This window comes from Ostrea edulis, chromosome 6 (genome assembly GCF_947568905.1).
Source record: "Ostrea edulis chromosome 6, xbOstEdul1.1, whole genome shotgun sequence".
Taxonomy (NCBI): domain Eukaryota; kingdom Metazoa; phylum Mollusca; class Bivalvia; order Ostreida; family Ostreidae; genus Ostrea; species Ostrea edulis.
In genome coordinates, this window is record NC_079169.1 from 33,124,805 (window position 1) to 33,149,432 (window position 24,628).

A 24,628-nucleotide genomic window follows, 5' to 3' on the forward strand; every position below is an offset into this window, starting at 1 on the left:
CTTTCGTTTTTTTTCATCGGGTTGATTGACGCTCTTCAGTGTTGGGAGATAAAATAAATCTGCAGAATCATGGCAGACAATTCTCAACGAGAGAAAATTGAACAATTTACAAACTTAACGGGCATAGATGCAGATAGAGCAAAGTTTTATCTAGAGTCATCTGGCTGGAATATAGAGGTATCAAATATTTATAATTATATTTCGTGTTACAATGTGTTGAAAAAATCACCCCTGTATTGAACAGTGGAATTCACTTACAGTTTCAAATCTAGTTCGTCAGAAACTAATGTTGGGTGCACTTTTCAGATGATTATATATATGTTAAAGTGGTTTTCTTTCCCCAAACGTTACATTCTTAACGAAAATAGTTGTTAACCGTTCAATAGCTCAATGAACACCCCAGATAACGTGAGAACTAATGTGCGGACATGCTGAATGAACATTTCTGTTATTCAGGTTGGGAACACTTCCCCTAAAGCAAAACGCGATTATCCCTCTTTAGCGAGAGTAAAGATATCCCGTACAACTGAGGAAAACACCTGTGGAGTACATCTTTCGTGTTTCATGTGAAAAGAAAATGTGATACTTCTGTAAATATAATATGTCTTATGGCGTGACCGAGTTGAGGGCGAAGCAAAAAATATTGGCATTAGTATCTAGATCCATAACAGGACAAAAATATCCCGATTTATTAGCACCTAACGTGTGAGGACAGAGCTCAATTTAAATATTCTAACTTTAGACATTTTTGATCCGCCTATTAATTGAACACAGGAAACTCTATGCAACTGATACATTCAACGTCGGTGTTTAGCACATACACAAACATAGGAGCCATGGCACAATCGCGTTTATCGAGGAGTGATTATATATGATTTAGAAAACAAAGATTTACATGCTTTTAAGAATCTTATGTAACATCTCAGAACGACGTGAACTTGGGTACACGAGATTCAAAATGGAGAAATACATGTCCACGCGCTAGTATTCGAATTGGCACCATTGGGACCAAAATTTTCAGGTTCCATAGGTATGGTTTAATTTTTCACTAGTTTTCTATGTTTTCCTTTTAAACATGTATATATACGTGTTACCAATAGAGAGAGCTCCACCCTCACAGCCCTTTGGGCTGTGAGAGGGCTTTGCCCTCTATCAATCAAAACAAAAACAAAAGCACTCACGATGTGCATTGGATTTCAGCCTCCTTCCCTCTTACGCAGCAACATTGATATGAAATTTCTTGACTGTGTTGTAAATTTTATAGAGACAAATCGCATCATGCTGAATGTGTGTCGCACTTACTCAGCATTGCCCAATCTAATTGAAATTGGATGTTAGATCCACTCACATACTTGTTACACAAACATCTAACAATAGGGGTGAATTAATATATCGATATATCGAAATGTACCGGTATACGCATGTCCAGCGATATACGATACGGTGTTTCGACGATATGATACGATATAATGTCGGGTTTAAAAATAGCCCTTTTAATAGTCGGGATCGGAGTTCATAATTTAAAAATGGCTTCTAACAGGAACACGATTCCTCAGACTTTAATACCCGCTTTTACATTGTGACATCAGTGAGACGGATTCCTCAGACTTTGATACCCGCTTTTACATTATGACATCAGAGATTCCTCAGACTTTAATACCCGCTTTAACATCGTGACACATCGGAGATTTCTCAGGCTTTAATCCCCGCTTTTACATTGTGACATTGGAGTTTCCTCAGACTTTAATTGTCATTGTTTGTTTTGTTATGAAATAAAAGATATTAAAAACCACTTCATTTTTTTAAATTTTGATATATTACTTCAGAAAATGCTTAACTACATTGTATATCCAATATATCGGATATCGCATCAGAAAATATTGTATCGTATCGTATCGGAAAATCTTGAGCAATACACACCCCTATCTAACAACATCCCATAGAAGGCAGTGCTCGAGCTGGGCTTCGCCATTTTCGCCAATGGCGAATTTTTTTAAAAAATGGCGAAAAAAAAATTAAAGTGGCGAAAATCCCATGTAGTAGTAAATTGTATTTTAAAATCTGTCATGTGTTTTCCTTTGTCAGTGACACATTATCGCCTGTTTGTTTATGCAGTCAAAATTTGTTTATTCAGTCAACGCGTGCAACCGGAAATCTCGCGCCGCTCCAGTGCACACAGAGCTGGTCACGATGGCCAGATAATAGCCTTAGGTAATGTATGGCTGCAAAAAAGTCGGTGATTATGTAATAAAGTACATCGGACAGCTGTGTACCCTGCTGTGGTCAATTGTTTAACATTTGAAGTCTTATTCATTATCGTGTTATCATCTTCACATTAATGTCAATTCTTAACCACAGAACTGACCGGTAATTAAATTGGCCGTATTATTGTGTATAATGTATATACATCAATTGTTTGTTTTTGCGACCAAGCTCGTTGATTACAAGATTTTAATTTTGATGGGTTTGATTTTAGTTCGATATTTCATAAACAATGCGGTCGGTCACCATTGATATGGACATAGCAATTTTAATTAAAAAAAATTCTTTGAAGTTCGGTGCGCAACAGTATAAAAATGTTAATCTCACAAGACTATGCACTGAACTCGTAGCTTCTGAGCCAAGTCAGTCTAGAATTTAAAAAAAATATCATTGTTTGGCTTTACAGTCAACCCCACCTGCTCAAACATCTTATTCTGTCCAAATTGCAAAATCTTCCATACCAAAACGGAAATTTAATAGGGAATGGTTGAGATACGACTCTAAATTGGGCTTGATGTTTTGTGACATCTGTATCTCGGGCAAAGTACACAATGTTTTCACTGAAGGGTGTAGCATCATGAAGTTTATATTTATATGATTTATTATCTGATTTTTGATTTCCATAATAGAATTTATCAAAAAACAAATCAGGTTCTTAATAATTCAGAAAGAAGTGTTTAGGTATGGTAGGTGGATATGATTATTAATAAGTACTATAACTGATTCAAAATGCTAAAATCGGTGTAATGAATAAAATAATATGATGGAAATAATTGTAAATCATGAGATTATTTGCGCTGCGCCGCAACCCAAAAAAGTGGCGAAAGGGAATTTTGGTCCAGTGGGAGCACTGATAGAGGGTCACGTCAGAGGTCAAACTTGCATAAATAATTAACATCTAATTTTAATTAGATTGAGCATTGCCCGGACTTTGCCATTATTTTCAATAAAGACACCAAAACACCTGTTTAAGGTAATGTTTACTTTCTCGCTAAAGAGGGATAATTGCATTTTAGTGAGAAGATCTCACTATTGGGGAAGTGTTTCCAACCTGTTATTCTATGCTTCACCGTAAGATCTTTAAACATAAGGGTATTTCTAGTATAAATGTCTTCAACAGTCTTCTCTCAATTTTTCACATTGTCAGATCTTTAATGTAACGCACATACTAAGTGTCAGACCCCTGTCTGATTCTGTGATTATAAGAATAGGTAAAAGATCAATCATTATTGACGTGGGTAGATGTATCATTATTGACTTGGGTAGATGTATCATTATTGATGTGGGTAGATGTGTCATTATTGACTTGGGTAGATGTGTCATTATTGACTTGGGTAGATGTGTCATTATTGACTTGGGTAGATGTGTCATTATTGACATGGGTAGATGTATCATTATTGATGTGGGTAGATGTATCATTGTTGACGTGGGTAGATGTGTCATTATTGACTTGGGTAGATGTGTCATTATTGATGTGGGTAGATGTATCATTATTGATGTGGGTAGATGTATCATTATTGACTTGGGTAGATGTGTCATTATTGATGTGGGTAGATGTATCATTATTGATGTGGGTAGATGTGTCATTATTGACTTGGGTAAATGTGTCATTATTGACTTGGGTAAATGTATCATTATTGATGTGGGTAGATGTATCATTATTGACGTGGGTAGATGTATCATTATTGATGTGGGTAGATGTATCATTATTGACGTGGGTAGATGTATCATTATTGACGTGGGTAGATGTATCATTATTGATGTGGGTAGATGTATCATTATTGATGTGGGTAGATGTATCATTATTGATGTGGGTAGATGTGTCATTATTGACTTGGGTAGATGTGTCATTATTGACTTGGGTAGATGTGTCATTATTGATGTGGGTAGATGTATCATTATTGACGTGGGTAGATGTTACATTATGTATGTGGGTAGATGTGTCATTATGTATGTGGGTAAATGTATCATTATTGACTTGATTAGATGTATCATTATTGATGCGGGTAGATGTGTCATTATTGACGTCTATAGACCTGTGACTCTCACTGCTAAATGCTGAGTGCTTGGTGAGGATATATCTACATCTTAGGTTTGACATGGCCAAGGCATGAGCAGAATTCGAACTCGCAGCCTTTCAGTTCCTTTACCGCTGAGCTACCCCACCCAGTCTTTTCTTCCTGGGTAGAGAATCTTTCACAAATTTGATCTGCCAAGCGGCTATGTTGTTTGAGTGACCTTCACTCCAGAGCTCAAAAATAATCCGATCACACCCGATATTTTCAAATAGTTTTCGACAACTTTGCTGTAAATGAGGTCGTTTAAGATATTGTGGACCCAGGGGTGTCTGAGTTTCATTTCATTCTGTGGCAGTCAGACGTACGACATGTTTGATTGCTGGTGGCCAGATAGCTCAGTTGGTAGAGCTTAGTACATTTGATCACCATGATGAGAGAAAGATGCCTATTGTTTTTCAAGGTCAGAAGTCAAAGGTCAAGGTCGTAGTATTACTTAGTAGGAAAACCTTGTAGGTAGGATACAAAGCCAACCGTAAGCTCCAGGATTCAACTTGATACATTCGATCACCATGATGAGAGGAAGATGCCTATTGTTTTTTTCCAAGGTTATAGGTCAAAGGTCAAGGTTGCAGTATCACTTAGTTTGAAAACCCTGTAGGCAGGATACAAACCGAACCCATCTTCACGTTTTCAAACTGTAGGCAGGATACAAACCGAACCCATCTTCACAAGTCAAGGGTTACTGATTCGTTACCTCCCACTAACCCTTGACATCAGTGACTATCAAAAAGTTGGGGTCGTTCTGATTGGTTCCCACAAAAGAGTGGAAACCAATGAGAATGCAGTTCTATTTCTAACAATGCGAAGTGAGAGATTCAGATAAAAACATGTGTATTCATACCTACAGTTATGGCTATTTCAATCGTTTAAGCAATATTGTCTGAAACAAAATGGTTTCCAAACTTGATCTACTATCAATGAATGTGATTAGTGGTGCAAATATTACAATTGCGTGTGTTTATCAATACAGCAGTATGAGATCGCGTCATTTGTATCCATGTACACCTTAACAAAATGCAGTGATTTCATTGGATGTTTTATTTATAGTGGATTGCGTAATGTCTAATATGAGCCCAACTTTTATATAGCGACTGATGTCAAGGGTTCGTGTGAGGTAACGAATCAATAACGCTTGACTTGTGAAGATGAACCAAACCGTAAGCTCCAGGATATTGAAACTTGGTACATTTGATCACCATGATGAGAGGAAGATGCCTATTATTTTTCAAGGTCAAAGGTCAAGGTTGCATTATCACTTAGTAGGAAAACCTTTTATGCAGTATACAAACCAAACTGTTGGGCTAGGACCATCAAACTTTGTACACATACACTTTATGCCAAGTGGATGATGTCTATTGTTTCTTAAGGTCAAAGTCGTAGTAGCAGGATGCAGAACATTTCATTGGGGCAAGGACCATTAAACTTGGTACATATACATCTTATGCCAAGTGAAAATATTACATAGAGAGTACATGATTTGTCTTGTTTTTTCGATGCAAAGAAAGTGTCACACCCTGATGATTGCTGACTACTTGAAGGCAAGTTCTACAAATCATGGTGTATGAAAAACGCCCTATATTAGCTTTTCACGGGTGTATTATGTACAATGTACTATTGGCGGTACTCTTGTTATCTATACCACAGTGATGGCATTATTCTTCCTGAGCACTGTGGGTGATCCTCATCATGTTTCAGCTGATGAAGCTAGAACAAATCATGTGACTCAAATGTGTAATTATTGGAGTGAGCTTGAAATTCTGGCTTAAACAGAGAGTGAAAGTTTTGAGAATAGTGTAAATGAAGTAAAGAATGAGAGGAATGGGAGTCAGAGTGAGAATAGTGTAAATGAAGTAAAGAATGAGAGGAATGGGAGTCAGAGTGAGAATAGTGTAAATGAAGTAAAGAATGAGAGGAATGGGAGTCAGAGTGAGAATAATGTAAATGAAGTAAAGAATGAGAGGAATGGGAGTCAGAGTGAGAATAGTGTAAATGAAGTAAAGAATGAGAGGAATGGGAGTCAGAGTGAGAATAGTGTAAATGAAGTAAAGAATGAGAGGAATGGGAGTCAGAGTGAGAATAGTGTAAATGAAGTAAAGAATGAGAGGAATGGGAGTCAGAGTGAGAATAATGTAAATGAAGTAAAGAATGAGAGGAATGGGAGTCAGAGTGAGAATAGTGTAAATGAAGTAAAGAATGAGAGGAATGGTAGTCAGAGTGAGAATAGTGTAAATGAAGTAAAGAATGAGAGGAATGGGAGTCAGAGTGAGAATAATGTAAATGAAGTAAAGAATGAGAGGAATGGGAGTCAGAGTGAGAATAGTGTAAATGAAGTAAAGAATGAGAGGAATGGGAGTCAGAGTGAGAATAGTGTAAATGAAGTAAAGAATGAGAGGAATGGGAGTCAGAGTGAGAATAGTGTAAATGAAGTAAAGAATGAGAGGAATGGGAGTCAGAGTGAGAATAGTGTAAATGAAGTAAAGAATGAGAGGAATGGGAGTCAGAGTGAGAATAGTGTAAATGAAGTAAAGAATGAGAGGAATGGGAGTCAGAGTGAGAATAGTGTAAATGAAGTAAAGAATGAGAGGAATGGGAGTCAGAGTGAGAATAGTGTAAATGAAGTAAAGAATGAGAGGAATGGGAGTCAGAGTGGAAGGATATGTAGTAGTAGAGAGCATGGAAATGAAGTTATGAGAGTGATTAGAAGATGGATGACAGACTGAAATAAATCAAGAGAAGAGATCGAGTTAATGAGATTCTGTTATAAAGTGAAATAGAAATGCACCAATATTTAAAGTAATTCATTTAAAATCCGTTTTGTTAGATATCTTTGTTCGGCTGAACCTGTGGCGAGTTCAAATTCTGACTAGTGTTTTAGGTATTATGTCTGATTTCACTGACTTCTAATCTAAAAGTATTACATTTTATCATCCTGTGGTTTCAGTAACTGATAATCTAAAAGTATTATATCTGATCAGCTTGTGATTGATAATTTAAAGGTATTACATTTGATCAGCTTGTGGTTTCAATGACTGATAAATCTGAAAGAATTACATAGAGTATTGCATCTAATCAGCTTATTATTTCACTAACAGATAATCTATAATCCTTGCATCTGATCAGCTTGCAGTTGCCAGTTTCTATGAGCATGGAGATGATGACGATGTACAAATTGTGGAGGAAACAATTGCTAATGAAGATATAGCACAGCAACCCCCTCCCCAAAGAACTGGAGCCACAAAGTCAAGGTTAGCATCCTCCCTCTCACTCAGGAAGAGAGTCACAGACAGAAATTCTGTATTCTTAACTAAAGCTAAATGAAAAGAGACATTTGTACAGAAATAACATTTATATTAAAACAACTTATTTTTCAAAGAAACGGCGACCAACTGGTCTATAGTGATTTATTCCTTTATTGTAGACTAGTTCATAGTTTCCTGTTTGTTGAAGATTTAAATTCATGGGAATGTCCCTATCACAAAAAAGGGGAAAAAAGCAAAACAATCTCAATAAAATTATTAATTTTACAGTAATTACTTACAGGGATTTTTAGGTCACCTGAGTAAACAGGTGACTTATTGCAAAGGTCTGCGTCCGTCATCGTACGTTGTCCTTCGTGCGTTAACAATTGAACAGTTTTAACGTCTTGATAACTACCATTCCAGTTCTTTTCAAATTTTGTATGAAGCATCTTTGGGACAAGGGGGACGTAAATTATAAATTTCAGGACTTCTGCACCACTGGGGCCGGAGGGAGGGGTAGGGCAAAAACTGACAATTTTTCAGAAATATTTCCTCTACAACCACACTTGTTTAAGAAAAACTAAATGCATAGTGATGTAGAGCAGGAAGCCTCTACCAAAATTGTAAATTTTATGATCCCTGGGATAGAAGATCTGACCCCAAGGTCTGATAATGTACTCTTTTGTTGGTACATAAGAATTTCTCAATCATTTCATTTTTTTCAGCAGGTTTGGCACTATATCTGCTCTGACACAAAGTGACAGCGACAATTCTGATTCTGATGAGCAGGGACAGGCATTTTACGCAGGGGGCTCAGAACACAGGCAAGAAATCCATTTTTGTTGTTGTTATATGTCTAACTTTAAAGTTTATCACTTATGTTGAGACATCACCAGATGTAGGTGATGTGATACAACTTTTGACATTTTCATTGCACTCAAGGCCATAGCAGTGAAGGTTCATTATCCTACCAAAGCTTACTGGGACCTCTGTTTTTAAGGTCGTGTCTCAAAGTTTCATGACTTTCACATCTCATGGCAGGTGTATGGCAAAGGTACATTCACTACATTAAATGTCTTAGGTTTGATGCAGCACTGGGATAGAGAATCAAATCCAGAATCTCTTTTAGCTATCGATCTTAATTATATAATTATAGTGTTTCATTTTGATAATTTTACAGATATAAGATTTTAATTATAGTGTTTGATGCAGCACTGGGATAGAGAATCAAATCCAGAATCTCTTTTAGCTATCGATCTTAATTATATAATTATAGTGTTTCATTTTGATAATTTTACAGATATAAGATTTTAATTATAGTGTTTTATTCTGATTTCTTTACAGATAGATGTATAAGATCTTATATCATACTGTCATTTAATTTCATTTATTATATTATAATTGTGTTTTATTGTTGCATTTGTCTTCTTACCCTTGTAAAGCACCTTAAAGTAATTTATTATGTCTCCACTTCAAAGGGGAGACATATTGTTTTTGCAATTTTTCTTCTTCCTCAACCAAATTTTGTCCAGGCCCTAACTAGAGAACCCTTTGACTTTAAGACTTAAAACTTGGAACATAAGGAGATGGTATGGAGGAGGGGTGCCCGCCCCCCAAAACTTTTGACCTTGACCCACTTATTAAGTCAAGGTCAATCTTTTACGTCAACATATAGTCCAGGCCAATAGCTGAGAACCCTTTGACATTATGATTTCAAACTTGGAATGTGGCAAGAGGACATAGATACAAGGTGCATTGCACCAAATTTTTTTTACCTTGACCCCTTCTTTCATTCAAGGTCAAATTAAGAAAAACATGAATAGACCATAACTTTAGAACCCTTTGACATTAAGACTTCAAACTTAGAATATGAGAAGAGGGAATGAGGAAAGGGAGAATTCCACCAAATTTTTTGACCTTGACCCATTTATAAAGTCAAGGTCAATTTTTTATGTCAAAATATAGTCCAGACCAAAAGCTGACTTGACAACCGTTTGACATTAAAACTTCAAACTTGGAATATGGAGAGATGATATGGAAGAGTGCATCAAAAATTTTGACATTGACCCCTTTCTTCATTCAAGGTCAAATTAAGAAAAACATGAATTAACCATAACTTTAGAACACTTTGACATGAAGACTTCAAACTTAGAATATGGGAATGAGGAAAGGGGGAATTCCACCAAAATTTTTGACCTTGACCCATTTATAAAGTCAAGGTCAATTTTTTTATGTCAAAATATAGTCCAGGCCAAAAGCTGACTTGACAACCGTTGACATTAAAATTTTAAACTTGGAATATGGAGATGTTATATGGAAGAAGGATGCACACCACAAACATTTTTGACCTTTATCCACTTCCATGTCAAGGTCACTCTTTTACATCAAGACTATAACCTGAGAACTATTTGACATTAGGATTTCAAACTTACAACTTAGAAAGCAGATATTAAGACAAGATGTACTGTACCAAAAGATTTTGACCTTGACCCATTTCTTCATTCAAGGTCACTCTTTTACATCAAAGTCAAGACTATAACCTGAGAACCCTTTGACATTAGGATTTCGAACTTACAACATGGAAAGCAGACATTAAGACAAGATGTACTGTACCAAAATTTTTGACCTTGACCTATTTCTTCCTTCAATGTCATGTTTTTAAAAAACTTGATGATTTCAAAACTAAGATTTGATTGACATCAAGACTGCAAACTTGTAATATGGAAAGACAATATTGAGGAGGGGTGCACACCACCAACATTTTTTACCTTGACCTACTTACACTGTCAAGGTCACTCTTTTACATCAAAGTATAGTCCAGACCATAACCTGAGAACCCTTTGACATTAGGTTTTCAAACTTACAACATGGAAGGCAGATTTTAGACAAGATGTACTGTACCAATTTTTTTTTTACCTTGACCCATTCCTTGGAAAGCAGACATTAAGACGAGATGAGATCATGGTTAAATGCATTGCAGGAAATTTTTATCTTGACCCATTTCTGAAGCAAATCAAAATCATGTCTCCCTTTAACTAACTAATGATGTCGTGTTGGTCAATATGATTCAAGAAATAGGCAAAAAATGTGTTCATTTCTCAAGTAACTTGTTAACCCTTTAACATCAATACACCATTCTTAGGTGTAATATTGATGCAAGCCGTTGTTATTGCCTCTTACGCTTGCACTCATTATTGTTGCCCCGGTTATTAGACAATCAAACTTTGAAGGGGAGACATTTTTTGTTGTTGTAAAAAAACAATACCCACTAGTTTTATATAAGGCACTACAGGGCTTGAAGCTAACTTATTATATCACCAATCCAGCTGGACTGATGGGGTATAATTTCAACCAGTCCGCAGAAAAATTTACAAGTCCAACAGAGTTTTCCAGAAATAATTAGACATATTTCGTTTTGATGTTATTAAAATGAAATTTTCCTCAATATGCCTCAGACAATATTGTAACACTTAAATGTGGGATTTATATTTACGAATCAGATTCATCTGCTATCTACAGATCGAAGCATGCCAAATGTGTGTATATAATTTCATAAGTATATTTTCCAAAATGATGCTTTAGAAAATTAACCAGTCCCATCGGACTGACCAAAACAAATGTCAGCTAGTCCGCCAGACTTTTAACCAGTCACAGACTGACAGGCATATGTTACAGGCAATGACATTAAGGGGAAATACTCGCTAAATGTGAGTTTAAAATTGAAATTGCGAGTAAAAAATCACAAGTGTGTGTACCTGTGAATGGAATACCGGTGAAGGATATGTCTTTTTCTCCACAGTGGACAACAAGTGTTAGGGCCACCAAAGAAAAAAGAAACTGGGAAGAAAATCGTGGATAGTCTCTTCAAATCAGCAAAAGAGTATGTACATAAAATGTCATGTTTCACTTTGTATGAATTAGATTCATCAAAGATAAAGGAGATACATTGCATCATTAATGCTGGCTTGTTAAACATTTATTTATATTTCTATAATATTTCATCATTAATGCTGGCTTGTTAAACATTTATTTATATTTCTATAACATTGCATCATTAATGCTGGCTTGTTAAACATTTATTTATATTTCTATAACATTGCATCATTAATGCTGGCTTGTTAAACATTTATTTATATTTCTATAACATTGCATCATTAATGCTGGCTTGTTAAACATTTATTTATATTTCTATAACATTTCATCATTAATGCTGGCTTGTTAAACATTTATTTATATTTCTATAATATTTCATCATTAATGCTGGCTTGTTAAACATTTATTTATTTTTCTATAACATTGCATCATTAATGCTGGCTTGTTAAACATTTATTTATTTTTCTATACTACATTTTCAGCTCACATGAGCTGAAAGTTCAAATGAGCATTTCTGATCACCCATTGTCCGTTTTTTGTCGGACCAACATATTTGAAAATTTTTTAAGAGCTTAAAGATTTATGAGCTTATTAACACATACGTTGTTCATGAAATTAACTCCTAAGTTGGCATTGGGCAATTATTTTAACTCATAAAACTTGCCCACAAGTTATGCATCCATGATTTAAGAGTTATTAACTCCTAAACTGGGGCTGGGTAATTAATTTAACTCATAAAACTAGTCTATAGCCATGAACAAGTGACACATCCATTATTAAGAGTTAGATTTCTAACTGATATATGCCTCACAAACAGTAACTGAGTAAATTCATAGGCAAATATTAGGAGCTTAACTCCTAATTCTTTAGTAACTTGCAAGTTTGAGTTGGGCAATTTTTTTTATCTCATAACTCTCAGATTATAGCACGGACCCATCTGTCTGTCTGTTTGGCTACATTACATTAAGCATGCTAGGATTTTGAGCCTTGAAGTCATGCTTTCTGGGTGTTTTACTCTGGGAAAGAATATATTAGCCAAATTTTATGAAGTAAATGTGATGGACAATTTTGATACGTATTACATATAAAATAAATGTGATGGACAATTTCAACACATCTTACATTTGAAATAAATGTGGACAATTTCAACTCATATCACATATGAAATAAATGTGAATGATGGACAATTTGACACATATTACATATGAAATAGATGTGATGGACAATTTCAACATGTATTACATGTATGAAGTAAATATTATGGACAATTTCAGACATGGTGCAGAAGAAATCGGTGGAGAAGGGTCTCAGTCACAGGCACCAGGAGGCAGTCGCTTTGCATTTCGTGGTGCTGGATACAAACTGGGGGAGACAGAGGATGACCCAGTCAGTATGGTCCAAGGGAAACCCATGGAGACCGAGAAAAGACAGGTAATAAAGGGGAATAATCATGGGCAACTTAATTGAATAAGCATGCTTTGGAGACAGACTGATAGGCACTGCAAGCCTGGAAAATATAGAACTGCATGAGAGTTGTTCGACAAGTGTTTGGATTTGCAAATTTTTGGGAGCATATATATTTGATATGGTAAAATGATGTAGATTTCTTTAATCAGGATGGGAATTTGAATGTGACATTATTTAGTATGGGATAGTGTTGCTTGGCATAATTAAATGACATTATTTAGTATAGGCTGGTGTTTCATGGCTTCTCGTTTCATCAGTTCATTCTTGATTGAAGATGATTAAATAGTAAATTAATGCACACCAACATCAGTTAAAGGGAGAAAATCAATAGTATTTGCTGAGTGGATTTACTTTAAATTCAGGACAGTTTTAACATTGGATACTATTAGGGCTGTTCCAGAAATGATCAAATGGGGGGGGTCGGGCGGCAAACGATATTTTTTTGTGTGGGTGGTCGTATTTTTTCATATTTTAATTGGTCCGTGGTTGGACTGTTAAAAAAATATTTATTATGGGTAGTGGGTAGTTTCTATTGTTTTATTTTGTGCCACGTGGGTGTTGAGTTTTCAGAATATTTTTATTGTCGCTCTTGTCATGTTGGTTACAAAACGTCGGAGGGGAAATTGAAAACGTGCTTTCGAAATGCGAAATCGGAAGTAACATAGAACTATTCGAGTTGTCGCTCTTTGCAGCGGATAACTTTCCATTACGGGACAGTTGGTAAAATGGGTAGTAAAAACCGGGCCGGGCCGGGTCAGATCACCTTCGTAATCCGCATTTATTAGTTTTCTTCGTTGATATGTCATTGTTTCTTTTGAAACTTACGCTACCCATTTTACCAACCTGAAATAAACAAATGTTGATATTTTCACAGTGAAGTAAAATTATGCCGTAATTTTTGTAGCGAAGAGCCAATGTATCATCCAGATTATGATTAAGAAGTTTTACACCAAACGAAAATAAAATAACGAAGAAAACTTAAAAATTCGGATTATGAAGGTGATCTGACCCGGCCCGGCCCGGTTTTTACTACCCATTTTACCAACTATCCCATTACGGCACTCTTCAAATTACAGGCGCGTTCAGTAGGGTCCCTTTGGACGTGATGGCGGCGAACTCTGTTCGTAGATTATTACAGTTTACAGGGAATATTTTGAAACCAATAGGTATTCCGTTTTCTAATAAAAATAGGCAAACCTTAGTTGATTTATACGAGGGTACCGATGCATTATATTTATCAGTCGGTGTGATGGTGATAGAGGCCTCCGGGCGCGGGCTCCATTAGAAGACGAACGATTCGTGGAAAAACATATCCATACCCATTTCATGATAATAGCATCGTTTGGACTCCCAATCTTTCCAACATTCCCGCCATAGATGCCTTTGATTGTTGATGTGACATCGTTTCTTCAGAACTACTGTGATACAATGTCGCACAGGCATTACCGACTAGAATGTTTGTCCCGAAAACCTCGCGAGATTTGTACCGTTTTCATTTTTAAAAATATTTTTGTGGTGGGTCTGGTTAGTTTGTTTTTTTATTAGATGGGTCATTGTAAAATGAGTTTATTAATTTGATGGGTCATGGGGTAATTTTTTATTTTTTTTTTATGGGTGCTTGGTATATACAAAAGGTGCCTTCCGACCCCCCCATGTATTTATTTCTGGAATAGCCCTAATTTAATAAGACTGGCTTTACACACTAGAATTTAATATTTTAAAAAATCTTGAGGAGACGAAGCAAACATTTTAAGAAAATTTGTGCATATATATATACATGATTTCATGATATGAAATACATTTCTGTTGTTACAGGTTGATATGGTACTAAAATTATGGAAGAATGGATTCAGTATAGATGATGGCCCTTTGCGTGATTTTCACGATCCAGCAAACAAAGAGTTTCTAGATGCTGTATCCAGAGGGTCAGTTTATCAGTGTCTTTCTTTTCTGTAACAATGACTTCGAACAAAGTTTTAGAATTATTGGCTGTTAGTAGATGTGATATTTAGAATTATTGTTTACTCTGTCAGAGGTAATATTTAGATTTATTATATACAGTGAAACTTCTCTAAACCGGCTGGCTCTCGGACCGGAAAAAACAGCCGGTTTGGAGGGGTGGCCGGTATACCGAGAATTTAGCAATTATAGACATTTTATCTCAATATTCACAAAGTAGGTACTGTTCACTTTGATCTGGTGATCTATGATTAAATATCGGTGGAGATTAAATTAGTCCGCTTGTACCTAAAGATAATTATGAACTACAAGAAATATTCTCGCTGAAATCATCTAATTTTAAACTGAAAATCTATAACAGGATACATAAAGAGAACACAGAGGCCTATTATTGGAATTCCTCTTACCTATAAAAACTATGTTTACATTCATCGCTTATGTCATTAACAATTTTGTTTTGACGTTTTTATAAAAAGTACAGTCGTAAATATGAAATTGTAATTTGAATATTTCTTTGGAATTTTAAGTCTATGGAAACCAAGAAAATTAATCTATTTTTTAATAATTATCATTAACAGTCATGGGTTTGTTCTTTATTAACTACCGCTTATATCCATACCATAGTATGGTGAAACAATATGGCATTTGATACTGTAATCATTCATTATGTTCCTAACTGTTTTTTTTACATGTTGTACAGAATTTGGAAAGGTCTCTTGGATTAGCTAAGTGTCAATTAACACCCTTGACAGCACAAGTATAATAGAAATTAAAGAGGCCACTAGTGTTTTTAGCTCACCTGAACCGAAGGTTCAAGTGAGCTTTTCTGATCACATTTTGTCCGGCGTCCGGCTGTCTGTCTGTCTGTCTGTCCATCTGTCTGTAAACTTTTCACATTTTCATCTTCTTCTCATGAACCACTGGGCCAATTTCAACCAAACATGGCCAAAAGCATCCTTGGGTGAAGGGATTTCAAGTTTGTTCAAATGAAGGGCCATGTCCCTTTCAAAGGGGAGATAATCACAAAAATGCAAAAATAGGGTGGGGTCATTTAAAAATCTTCTCAAGAACCACTGGGCGAGAAGAGCTGAAATTTACCTGAAAGCTTCCTGACATATTCAGATTTAAGTTTGTTCAAATCATGGCCCCCGGTGGTAGGATGGGGCCACAAGGGGGTCAAAGTTTTACATACAAATATATAGGGAAAAACTTTAAAAATCTTCTTCTCAAGAACCACTAAGCCAGAAAAGCTGAGATTTACATGAAAGCTTCCTGACATAATGCAGATTCAAGTTTGTTCAAATCATGGGCCCTTTGGGTTGGATGGGGCCACAATAGGGGATCAAAGTTTTACAAACAAATATATAGGAAAAATCTTCTTCTCAAGAACCACTGAGCCAGAAAAGCTGATTTTTACATGAAAACTTTCTGACATAGTGCAGATTCAAGTTTGTTCAAATTATGGCCCCCGGGGGGTAGGATGGGGCCACAAGTGGTGGTGGTGGGGGGGGGGGGGGGGGGGGGGGGGTGGTCAAAGTTTTACTTACAAATATAGGAAAAAGCTTTAAAAATCTTCTTCTCAAGAACCATTGGGCCAAAGAAGTTGACATTTACATGAAAGCTTTCTGACATAGTGTAGATTCAAGTTTGCAAAGGGTAGTTTGGGCCATAATAGGGACTAAGGTTTTACATGCAAATATACATGGAAAGTCTTCAGATATGGGCCAAGGTGACTCAGGTGAGCGATGTGGCCCATGGGCCTCTTGTTCACACCTCCATTGGATAATTTCCCACCTGGTCCATCAGTCAATTTGCACACCTGGACGATTTTGATCAACCTCTGGCCAAAATTTTCTTGTCTTCAAAATTATTGGCTGCCTTAGTAGATGTGATATTTAGAATTATTGCCTACTCTGTAAGGTGAAATATTTAGAATTATTAACTGTTTTATCAGATGTGATATTTTAGAATTATTGCCTACTCTGTCAGAGGTAATATTTAGATTTATTGGCTACTTTATGAGATGTAATATTTAGAATTATTGCCTACTCTGTCAGATGTGATATTTCAAATTATTGGCTGCTTTAGGAGATGTGATATTTTGAATTATTGCCTACTCTGTAAGGTGAAATATTTAGTATTAGCTGTTTTATCAGATGTGATATTTCGAATCATTGCCTTCTCTTCCAGATATGATATTTAAAATTATTGTCTGCTTTAGTAGATATGATATATAGAATTATTGCCTACTCTGTAAGGCATAATATTATACAATTATGGACTGTTTATCAGGGAGACATCACAAATTATCAGGTCTGAGTAGGGTTATCACCCGAGGGCGCATAGGCGCCCGAGGGTGATAACCCTACTGAGACCTGATAATTTGTGATGTCTCCATGATAAACAGTCCATAATAGTTTTATTATCCTGAAGAATTTGAATGTTAAAAAAACTATCACACATTTATTGACTTTTACCATGTATCTTTTTTATCTAAAATTTCAACAAATTCGTAATAACTTTCTCTGCAGAAAATTCTGATAACTTTTCAATAGTTTTAGAGAGAAAGCTTTCAATTGTGACGTCACAGTAGAATGACGCAAAAACATAACGTCAAACGTAAATATTTCATAACATATTTCAAGACAAAAACGTAAACATCAAGTGAAATGCAAAATTGCATTAAAATGGAAATGTTATTTTTTCTCGATTATTATTTTCAATTATTTTTTGATAGAACTTTCTCGCTTGTGCCATTAGAAGTTATGTTCTAGAGGGAGACAACACAGTTGTCACCCTGCACGTGAGGGAGACATCACAAATTGTCTCCCTCCACGTGACCAGCCTTGACCAATGAAATTGACTGTATTATTCTGAAGGATAATAATTATAATAATTAGTGGCTGTTTTATCAGATGTGATATTATAGGGTTATTGAACTTATATTGGTGAATATTGGCACGAGTTGGTTGTCAAAATGCACGAGCTTGCGAGTGCATTTTGACAGCCAACAATTTTGTGAATGTGTACATAATTTATGTACGGTAAAGCATTTTGTTTAAATAAATGAATATAATATAAAGTACTGCCCTGTCAGATTCGGAGGACTGTCATCTGCCATTTTGGCTTGTTTACGTCGTTACGGTAACATCAATATTGAACGCTCATACTCGGAATGTTTCTGGTGCACACAATTTACGCAGTGCAAAGTTAGTATTCAAATTGAATAAATTCTTAATAGGATATTGAACGCCAACATTCTCTAGTTTTTAAGCAGATTTTATAATAGACTATTTATTAGCTATATAATAATTAGAATTAGTGCCTACTCTGTCAGACATAATGTTTAAAATTATTGGCTGCTTTATATTCAGAATTATTACATTCTCTCTCTGATTTGATATTTAGAATTATTGACTGCTTTATCGGATGTGATATTTAAAATTATTGCCTATTCTTTCAGATTTAATATTTAAAATAGACTGCTTTATTGGATGTGATATTTTGAATTATTGGCTGTGTAATTGGATGTAATATTTTTTGCTACAGGGAGGTTCCAAGGGAGCTGATCAGTCGAGGGAAGGAAGTTAATTTAAACATGGAAGATCATCGGACAGAGGACTATGTCCAACCCAAAGTCTCACTCAAACCTTTCACAGGGGCTGGTCACATGTTAGGAAGGTATGGTTTCCAGTATGTCATTGAACTGAGTAAGGCATTTGTGTGTGTGTCGGATGTGTTAAATGTCATTTCTGGATTTTATTTTACCGCGGTAACAGGCTGTCCAGCGGCCCTAAAATACGTTAAAAATCCTAAATTTTTGGAAGTTTTGCTAAAATGCCTGTAAAAATGTTAAATTCAAGGGGAAATCCTTTAAAAGGCCCTAATTTTCCCTGTCTATTCCTATTTTTAAAAAAAATATATTTCTATTCTAGCAATTTTGAAAATGCATTCAAACTAAATTTGACCAGGGAATCCATGTGTCAAGCTGTTTATTGCTTGTGATTTGGTGACAAAGATGTGACTATTAAGGTTATAGCCAATAATAGCTGGAAGACGCCCTTCCTGCACGGAGAGTATTTTTGTGAGTTTCTTTATTGTCAAAATTGCAAAAGTTAGACAATTTAAATGTCTAAAACTGCCCTAATTTAATTATGAAATTCCTAATTTTAGCCCTAAATTTTTGTAATTATAGACCCAAAATTAGCCCTTATTTTTTGTCAGAGAGTGCTGGACAGCCTGTATTTAACTTGATGAGTATAAATGTAACTATGATATTATGTGATCCATGTTAAGATCACAATATCAGGTTTGAACAGTGTGACAATTTTCTATTTTTTTCTCTCTCAGTCCAGCGCCATCTGTAGTAAAATCTCCAGGGAACACCTCCAGTAGTTCAGGATCTTCAGAGGAAACTGCTAAACAAAGGGTCAAGGTCGATGACAAGTCCCCAACAACCAACCTGCAAGTCAGACTGGCAGATGGTTCAAGGTCAGTATTACAGAGTGTAACTATGATCAGTGATATTGAATGTGTAATAAATCAGCAGAGTTTCATAAAACTAAACTATTTGATATGTGTAATGATGTGTTGGTATTGTAAAATGTTGACTAATGTAACAAACGATTACAGTTCTAGTGTACAATTGTTAAGAAAAATCTGAAAACCCATGTTGTACTTAGATATATAATCATCACTAAGTTAACTGGAATAGAGCATCCAGCAGTTAAGCCTTTCTCATCTTGTATACAAGTCTCCATTCTTTGCTGCATGTACAGGTGGTGAATGTTAAACGACAAAGAATTTATTTCTGATTTTATTTTTGCCTCGATGGCATAATTTGTTGCAATGTGCTGTTCATCCTTAAATTTTTGTAAAGGTTTTTTTGGTATCAGAGTAAGATCTATGCTACATGTATGTTTTGTGAATATCCTGTCAATGATTGTTTAATTAAATGATTTTGAATGTTTTGACAATGAAATATACATGTACAGTAGCTTCTTCAGCTTTTTTCAAATTAAAACATTTGAATTGATTGAAGTCAAACGAACTTGAAGAGATTTATAGACATTGCAGTACATTTTTGTCCCCCACCACAACGCGGAAGGGGACATAGAAATACCAATGTCTGTGCGTCCCACTTGACTTTGTGGACGCAACTCCTCTGAAACTGCTCAACAGAATTTGATCAAATTTTGTAGGATTGTTACTTTGTTAGTCACTATATGTAGTTGATCATATTCCACCACAATTTTGATTCTACAAATGTTACAGGAATTATGGGACTTTTGTGCTTCAACTTTTTTTGCAGCTGTGGGGGACATGGCTATGTGTAGCAATCTTGTTAATTTTTCTTTTTATTATGATGTGTATGCAATTTCATTTCAGATTAGTGATAAAGTTGAATCATACACACAGAATCAGCGACATCAGGAATTACATAACAATGTATCCTTTGAATTAGGAGAATATTACATATAGTTATATATTAGTCATTAGTTCTTTCTTTTTCCTAGAAATCCAAATTCCCAATTTTACCCCCTGCCCTCCACATCAGACTTTTTGTGCATCTGTGACTCTGGTGTTAGATAGCACTGGCGTCTTTTCCCAGCTTATTATGATGTCTCTTTGTCTGTATTTCACTATCAAGTATTTTTTATCCGAAAACGTGAGGAGGAAGTGACACAGGATTAGTTTACATGTACAAAGATGATCTCTGTTCTACTTTTCATCTGCAGGGACTTGCTTTGTACGAGACCCTATACATGTGTCACTAAAATTTTTATATAGAACTTGGATCGAAATGTTCATCATATTGGCATTAAAATTATTCTTGCATATATTCATTACATCATTGGTTACAACAGATTTCTTGTCATTAAACATTGTTTTAAGAAGAACTATAGAATGGGCCTTTTATTCCCAGTTTCATAAATCTAATTTGGTCTTCAGTTTTACTCCCTTACAAAATATTGATGGACTCAACCCAAAACTTTGGGAGGAAAGGATTTTGATTTACTGGTGTTACAACATCCTTTGTTTGGCATGAAGAGAGATAGAAGTCTTTATCTAATACGTGTGGTGTATATTGAAAGTGAGATAAAGCATTAGCTTTATCACACGCCCGTTTGATAAAGCACTTCCGGTCCGAACTACTTTTGACACTGTCCCCGCTTGGATGACATATTTTTTGTTTTTATTTAGAATTTCTTTATAGCAAAATTAAAATGTTGCCCCCACTGACATAATGCAAGTTACCGGCCACCAAAATGCCAACTCGGTCTGTAACTAGAAAATTACGATCAGAAAACAAAAATATGTGCACACTATTATCATCAACAAGGAATTGACGGCCTACTGGACAAGCCTAATCAAAAGTACCTCGACATGCTGCGGTACCAAGTATTCGCAAGCACAGTCTCTTTTTTTCTGGAGCATATTAGCCTAAAGTGTAACAAATCTCAACAGCCTTAGGCCTACTTACTAGGCCAGGCTAGGCCTATTTTAAGTGCCTTGGCTCAGGATTTCCTCTCGCCCTTAGATCCAAAGAAACTACGTAAATAAAATCCAAATGCACAAACACTTCTATTTTCATTGTAAACTGTTGAACATTCTAATAACGTTGCATTAAAATATGACTTTCATTGATCGTTATTACACGTTTATTTCAAAACGACGACATAAAACTTTTATCAGAAGGTCGGGCCTACGTCAAAAAATAAATTCTCGGTCAATAGTTGTTACTTTGTTGGAATGGCAAAACCATTTTTAATTATAAACTATAATCCCAAAACAATTTTCATCCATGGTTTCTTTAATAAAAATGACCATTTGTACAGTATATTAATGGTTTATAAGCACACTATTTTTTCCCCACGTAAGACGGACAGATTAAGCACGACGTCTGAGCCATGGATTCAAAACAAATTCAATCAGCTGTTTCTACCATACTGGGGATCATCTCAAAATTAAGTGAAAAGAAGACGTATGAGATAAATAGAACATCTATAATTGTGTATTTTGATATTTGGTTTATCCAACTCGTTGATATGGTATATTTATTCGCTCGGCAAGCCTCGTGAATAAAACCAAATATCAAAACACGCAATATAGATATCCTCTATCTATCAGTGACTTGAAGACTTGCACTGTCTAATATTTACCTCTTTTAATATATAATAGCACCCGCCCATTACCCATGATATGAGAGACCATTAGGTTACTAACAATAATAAGCCAGTCCAGTTTATTGTTATGAAATGTAGGTGTCGTGAATATGTGTAACAATATATTCGGTAAGAGATGGTGCAAGTTACTACACCTGTTTCAAAAGCCACAACCATCGGAAACGTTTGTTGTATTCTGTGTAGAATGTTATTAACAATTTTGTTGTTAAAATTTGCCTTCATTTGAATAAAGAACAAGGTATGATTGTATACATAAAAAGGCCCAAAAATTTTCCCTCTATAGAATGTGTCTGGAATTAACCTTAATCAGCATTTTAAGAAAGCAAAATATATGCCAGGTATACTATGTCAACAAAATCAGAATGATATTCCTAAATGGATAGCATTATGACATCATGAATAAGACATTTCCCGCCTTTTTCTCAAAATAAGCCTGAAAACTGTCAAATGTCATACAGATTATTGCTCAGGAAAAGATGTGCGCATTTGTCGAGCAAAATGAAAATGATATATTTTGTGTATTATTTTAAGATGAAAAACATGCTTGAATATGAATTTGCTCGACACATGCGCTGTATGTTTTCCGAAAGGAAAACCACCAGAATTTGTTGATATTTTCATTGAAAATGGCATTTTTGCAATTTTATGCCAACTTCAAGCTCTCATCATATGACAAATCAAACTGAGCGAATTTTGGGTTTGCTAATCTATTCTTTATTTGAATGCCAGGGTTTGAGCTCCAAGTGAAATCATCGATATTTTGGGCCAGATGACTTTAGAAACTGTACCTACTTCTTTGTGAAATCACATGGGCTCTACGAACACATTGTATTTATGTAGTGCCTGAAATCTTTAGATACATGTACCAGTCATGGCAGTGCATGCTTTAGTAACATTGGAAATAAAATCTTTATCTACATGTAGTTGTTATGAGAGGTGTCAGCCTTATCACAGTGATTCATCACACATTACAATATCACAGTGATTCATCACACATTACAATATCACAGTGATTCATCACACATTACAATATCACAGGGATTCATCACACATTACAATATCACAGTGATTCATCACACATTACAATATCACAGGGATTCATCACACATTACAATATCACAGTGATTTATCACACATTACAATGTTTTGCCTTAACTCGGTGTCCAGCGCCCGTCCAGAGTACGCCTCATCCAACTTTGTCCTGTTGACGACTTTTCCAAACAAAGAACTCTCAGATGAAAGTCAAAATTTAGCAGATGCTAAACTCTTAAATGCAGTTATTGTGCAAAGATTAAAGTGAACTTGGACACTCTTGACTTGATGCTAATAGTTTGAGTTAACTCCCTTAGGTACGAGGTCGTATCCAACATACCGAAACAGTTTAGCTTTATTTATTCTTTGGAATTTGTATCATATTACATCTTGAACATTCATTTAGAGTATACATTATGTAATTTTTTTTATCAAAACGATAATAGACTTACACGGAAATTTGTTTGAAAGAACTGAAGTTTGAAGCTGGTTTGTAGATTATTTGTTTATAGCAATTGTTGTCTCAAATCATGATGAGAATCATGAAAATAAACTTGTTGAAGACTAGAAACATCATCAGTGTTTTCTTTGGTTATTTTCCTGGTTACAATTTTTCTTCTAGGCTTGTGTGCTGTAAAGAGGTTGCAACTGAGTTTTGTAGTATTGTCAACTTTTGTGTATGTTACTTTTTAATTTCTACATGGAAGGGGATTTATGAAATTAAGAAGAAAACTTTGGATCATAGTACTTGTTATTAAGCTACATGATGTTGAACTTGACCTATTTACATAACTTCCCTTTCCATTTATTTCCATAAACTAGTTTTATTTGTTGGCGTCAACACAATATAAGCAATACAAATCATTTAGTATTTATTGTCTTGATGAAATTCAGGCAATTTTGATTGCCCGAAAATTGGTTTGATATCTACATCAAAGAAAACCTGATTTTGACTTCATGTTGTCTATTTGATAGACCATATGAATTTGAAAACAAAATCCATGTTTTAAAATATTTAAATGACAAGAAATGAATCTCGATTCTTTTCTTGATGGTAGTATCATACAGGCTGTCCAGCACTTGTTAACAAAAAAATTTGGGCTCATTTTAGGGATACAATTCAGAATTTTTTTTTTAGGAATTTTATAAATAATTTAGGAGTTTAAAATATTCAAATGGTCTACCTTTGGAAATTTGACAATAGAGAAACTCACAAAAATACTTAAGTAGAGGAAGGACATCTTCCAGGGTTCCATTTTCACAGCCGTTATTGGCTATCTTAAAGAGTAACATCTTTGTCACAGTCACAACCAATAAATGAGTTTGAGACATGGATCCACTGCTCAACTGCCTTTCACTATTAAGATCTGCAAACACACTTATTAGTATGGATGCACTTTTAAAATCACTACAGAAGCAATATAAAAATTATTTTTTTAGCAAATCTTAGGAATTTTAGGGCTGCTGGACAGCCTGCATCATAAAGAAAATTGGATGGAAAACATTTTCATCAATGCCATACACATATTGA

At 35.2% G+C, this 24,628-nt stretch overlaps 1 protein-coding gene across 2 annotated transcripts; it reads left to right on the forward strand.

The window, feature by feature from the left end:
- The first annotated feature begins 1 nt into the window (after position 1).
- On the forward strand, positions 2-23,673 carry LOC125683070 (NSFL1 cofactor p47-like). 2 transcript variants are annotated; one of them, XM_048923790.2, is made up of 10 exons: positions 2-177; positions 7,461-7,585; positions 8,308-8,403; positions 11,379-11,459; positions 12,727-12,883; positions 14,735-14,844; positions 18,428-18,559; positions 19,229-19,369; positions 20,267-20,326; positions 23,233-23,673. In XM_048923790.2, exons 1-10 carry the CDS (start codon positions 70-72, stop codon positions 23,363-23,365), a joined length of 1,143 nt encoding a protein of 380 aa, XP_048779747.2. In that variant the 5' UTR covers positions 2-69; the 3' UTR covers positions 23,366-23,673. The 2 variants fall into 2 exon arrangements, with proteins under 2 accessions (XP_048779747.2, XP_048779746.2); XM_048923789.2 differs by having other exon boundaries at positions 6-177; positions 8,305-8,403.
- Positions 23,674-24,628: the final 955 nt, after the last annotated feature.

Bases quoted from the DNA above. Each gene is read 5' to 3' on its own strand.
- LOC125683070 (XM_048923789.2), top strand. From the start codon at position 70: ATGGCAGACAATTCTCAACGAGAGAAAATTGAACAATTTACAAACTTA. The intron at 14,845-18,427 runs GTCAGTTTATCA...TTTTTGCTACAG, and splicing joins CTAGATGCTGTATCCAGAGG to GGAGGTTCCAAGGGAGCTGA. The intron at 18,560-19,228 runs GTATGGTTTCCA...TTTCTCTCTCAG, and splicing joins GCTGGTCACATGTTAGGAAG to TCCAGCGCCATCTGTAGTAA.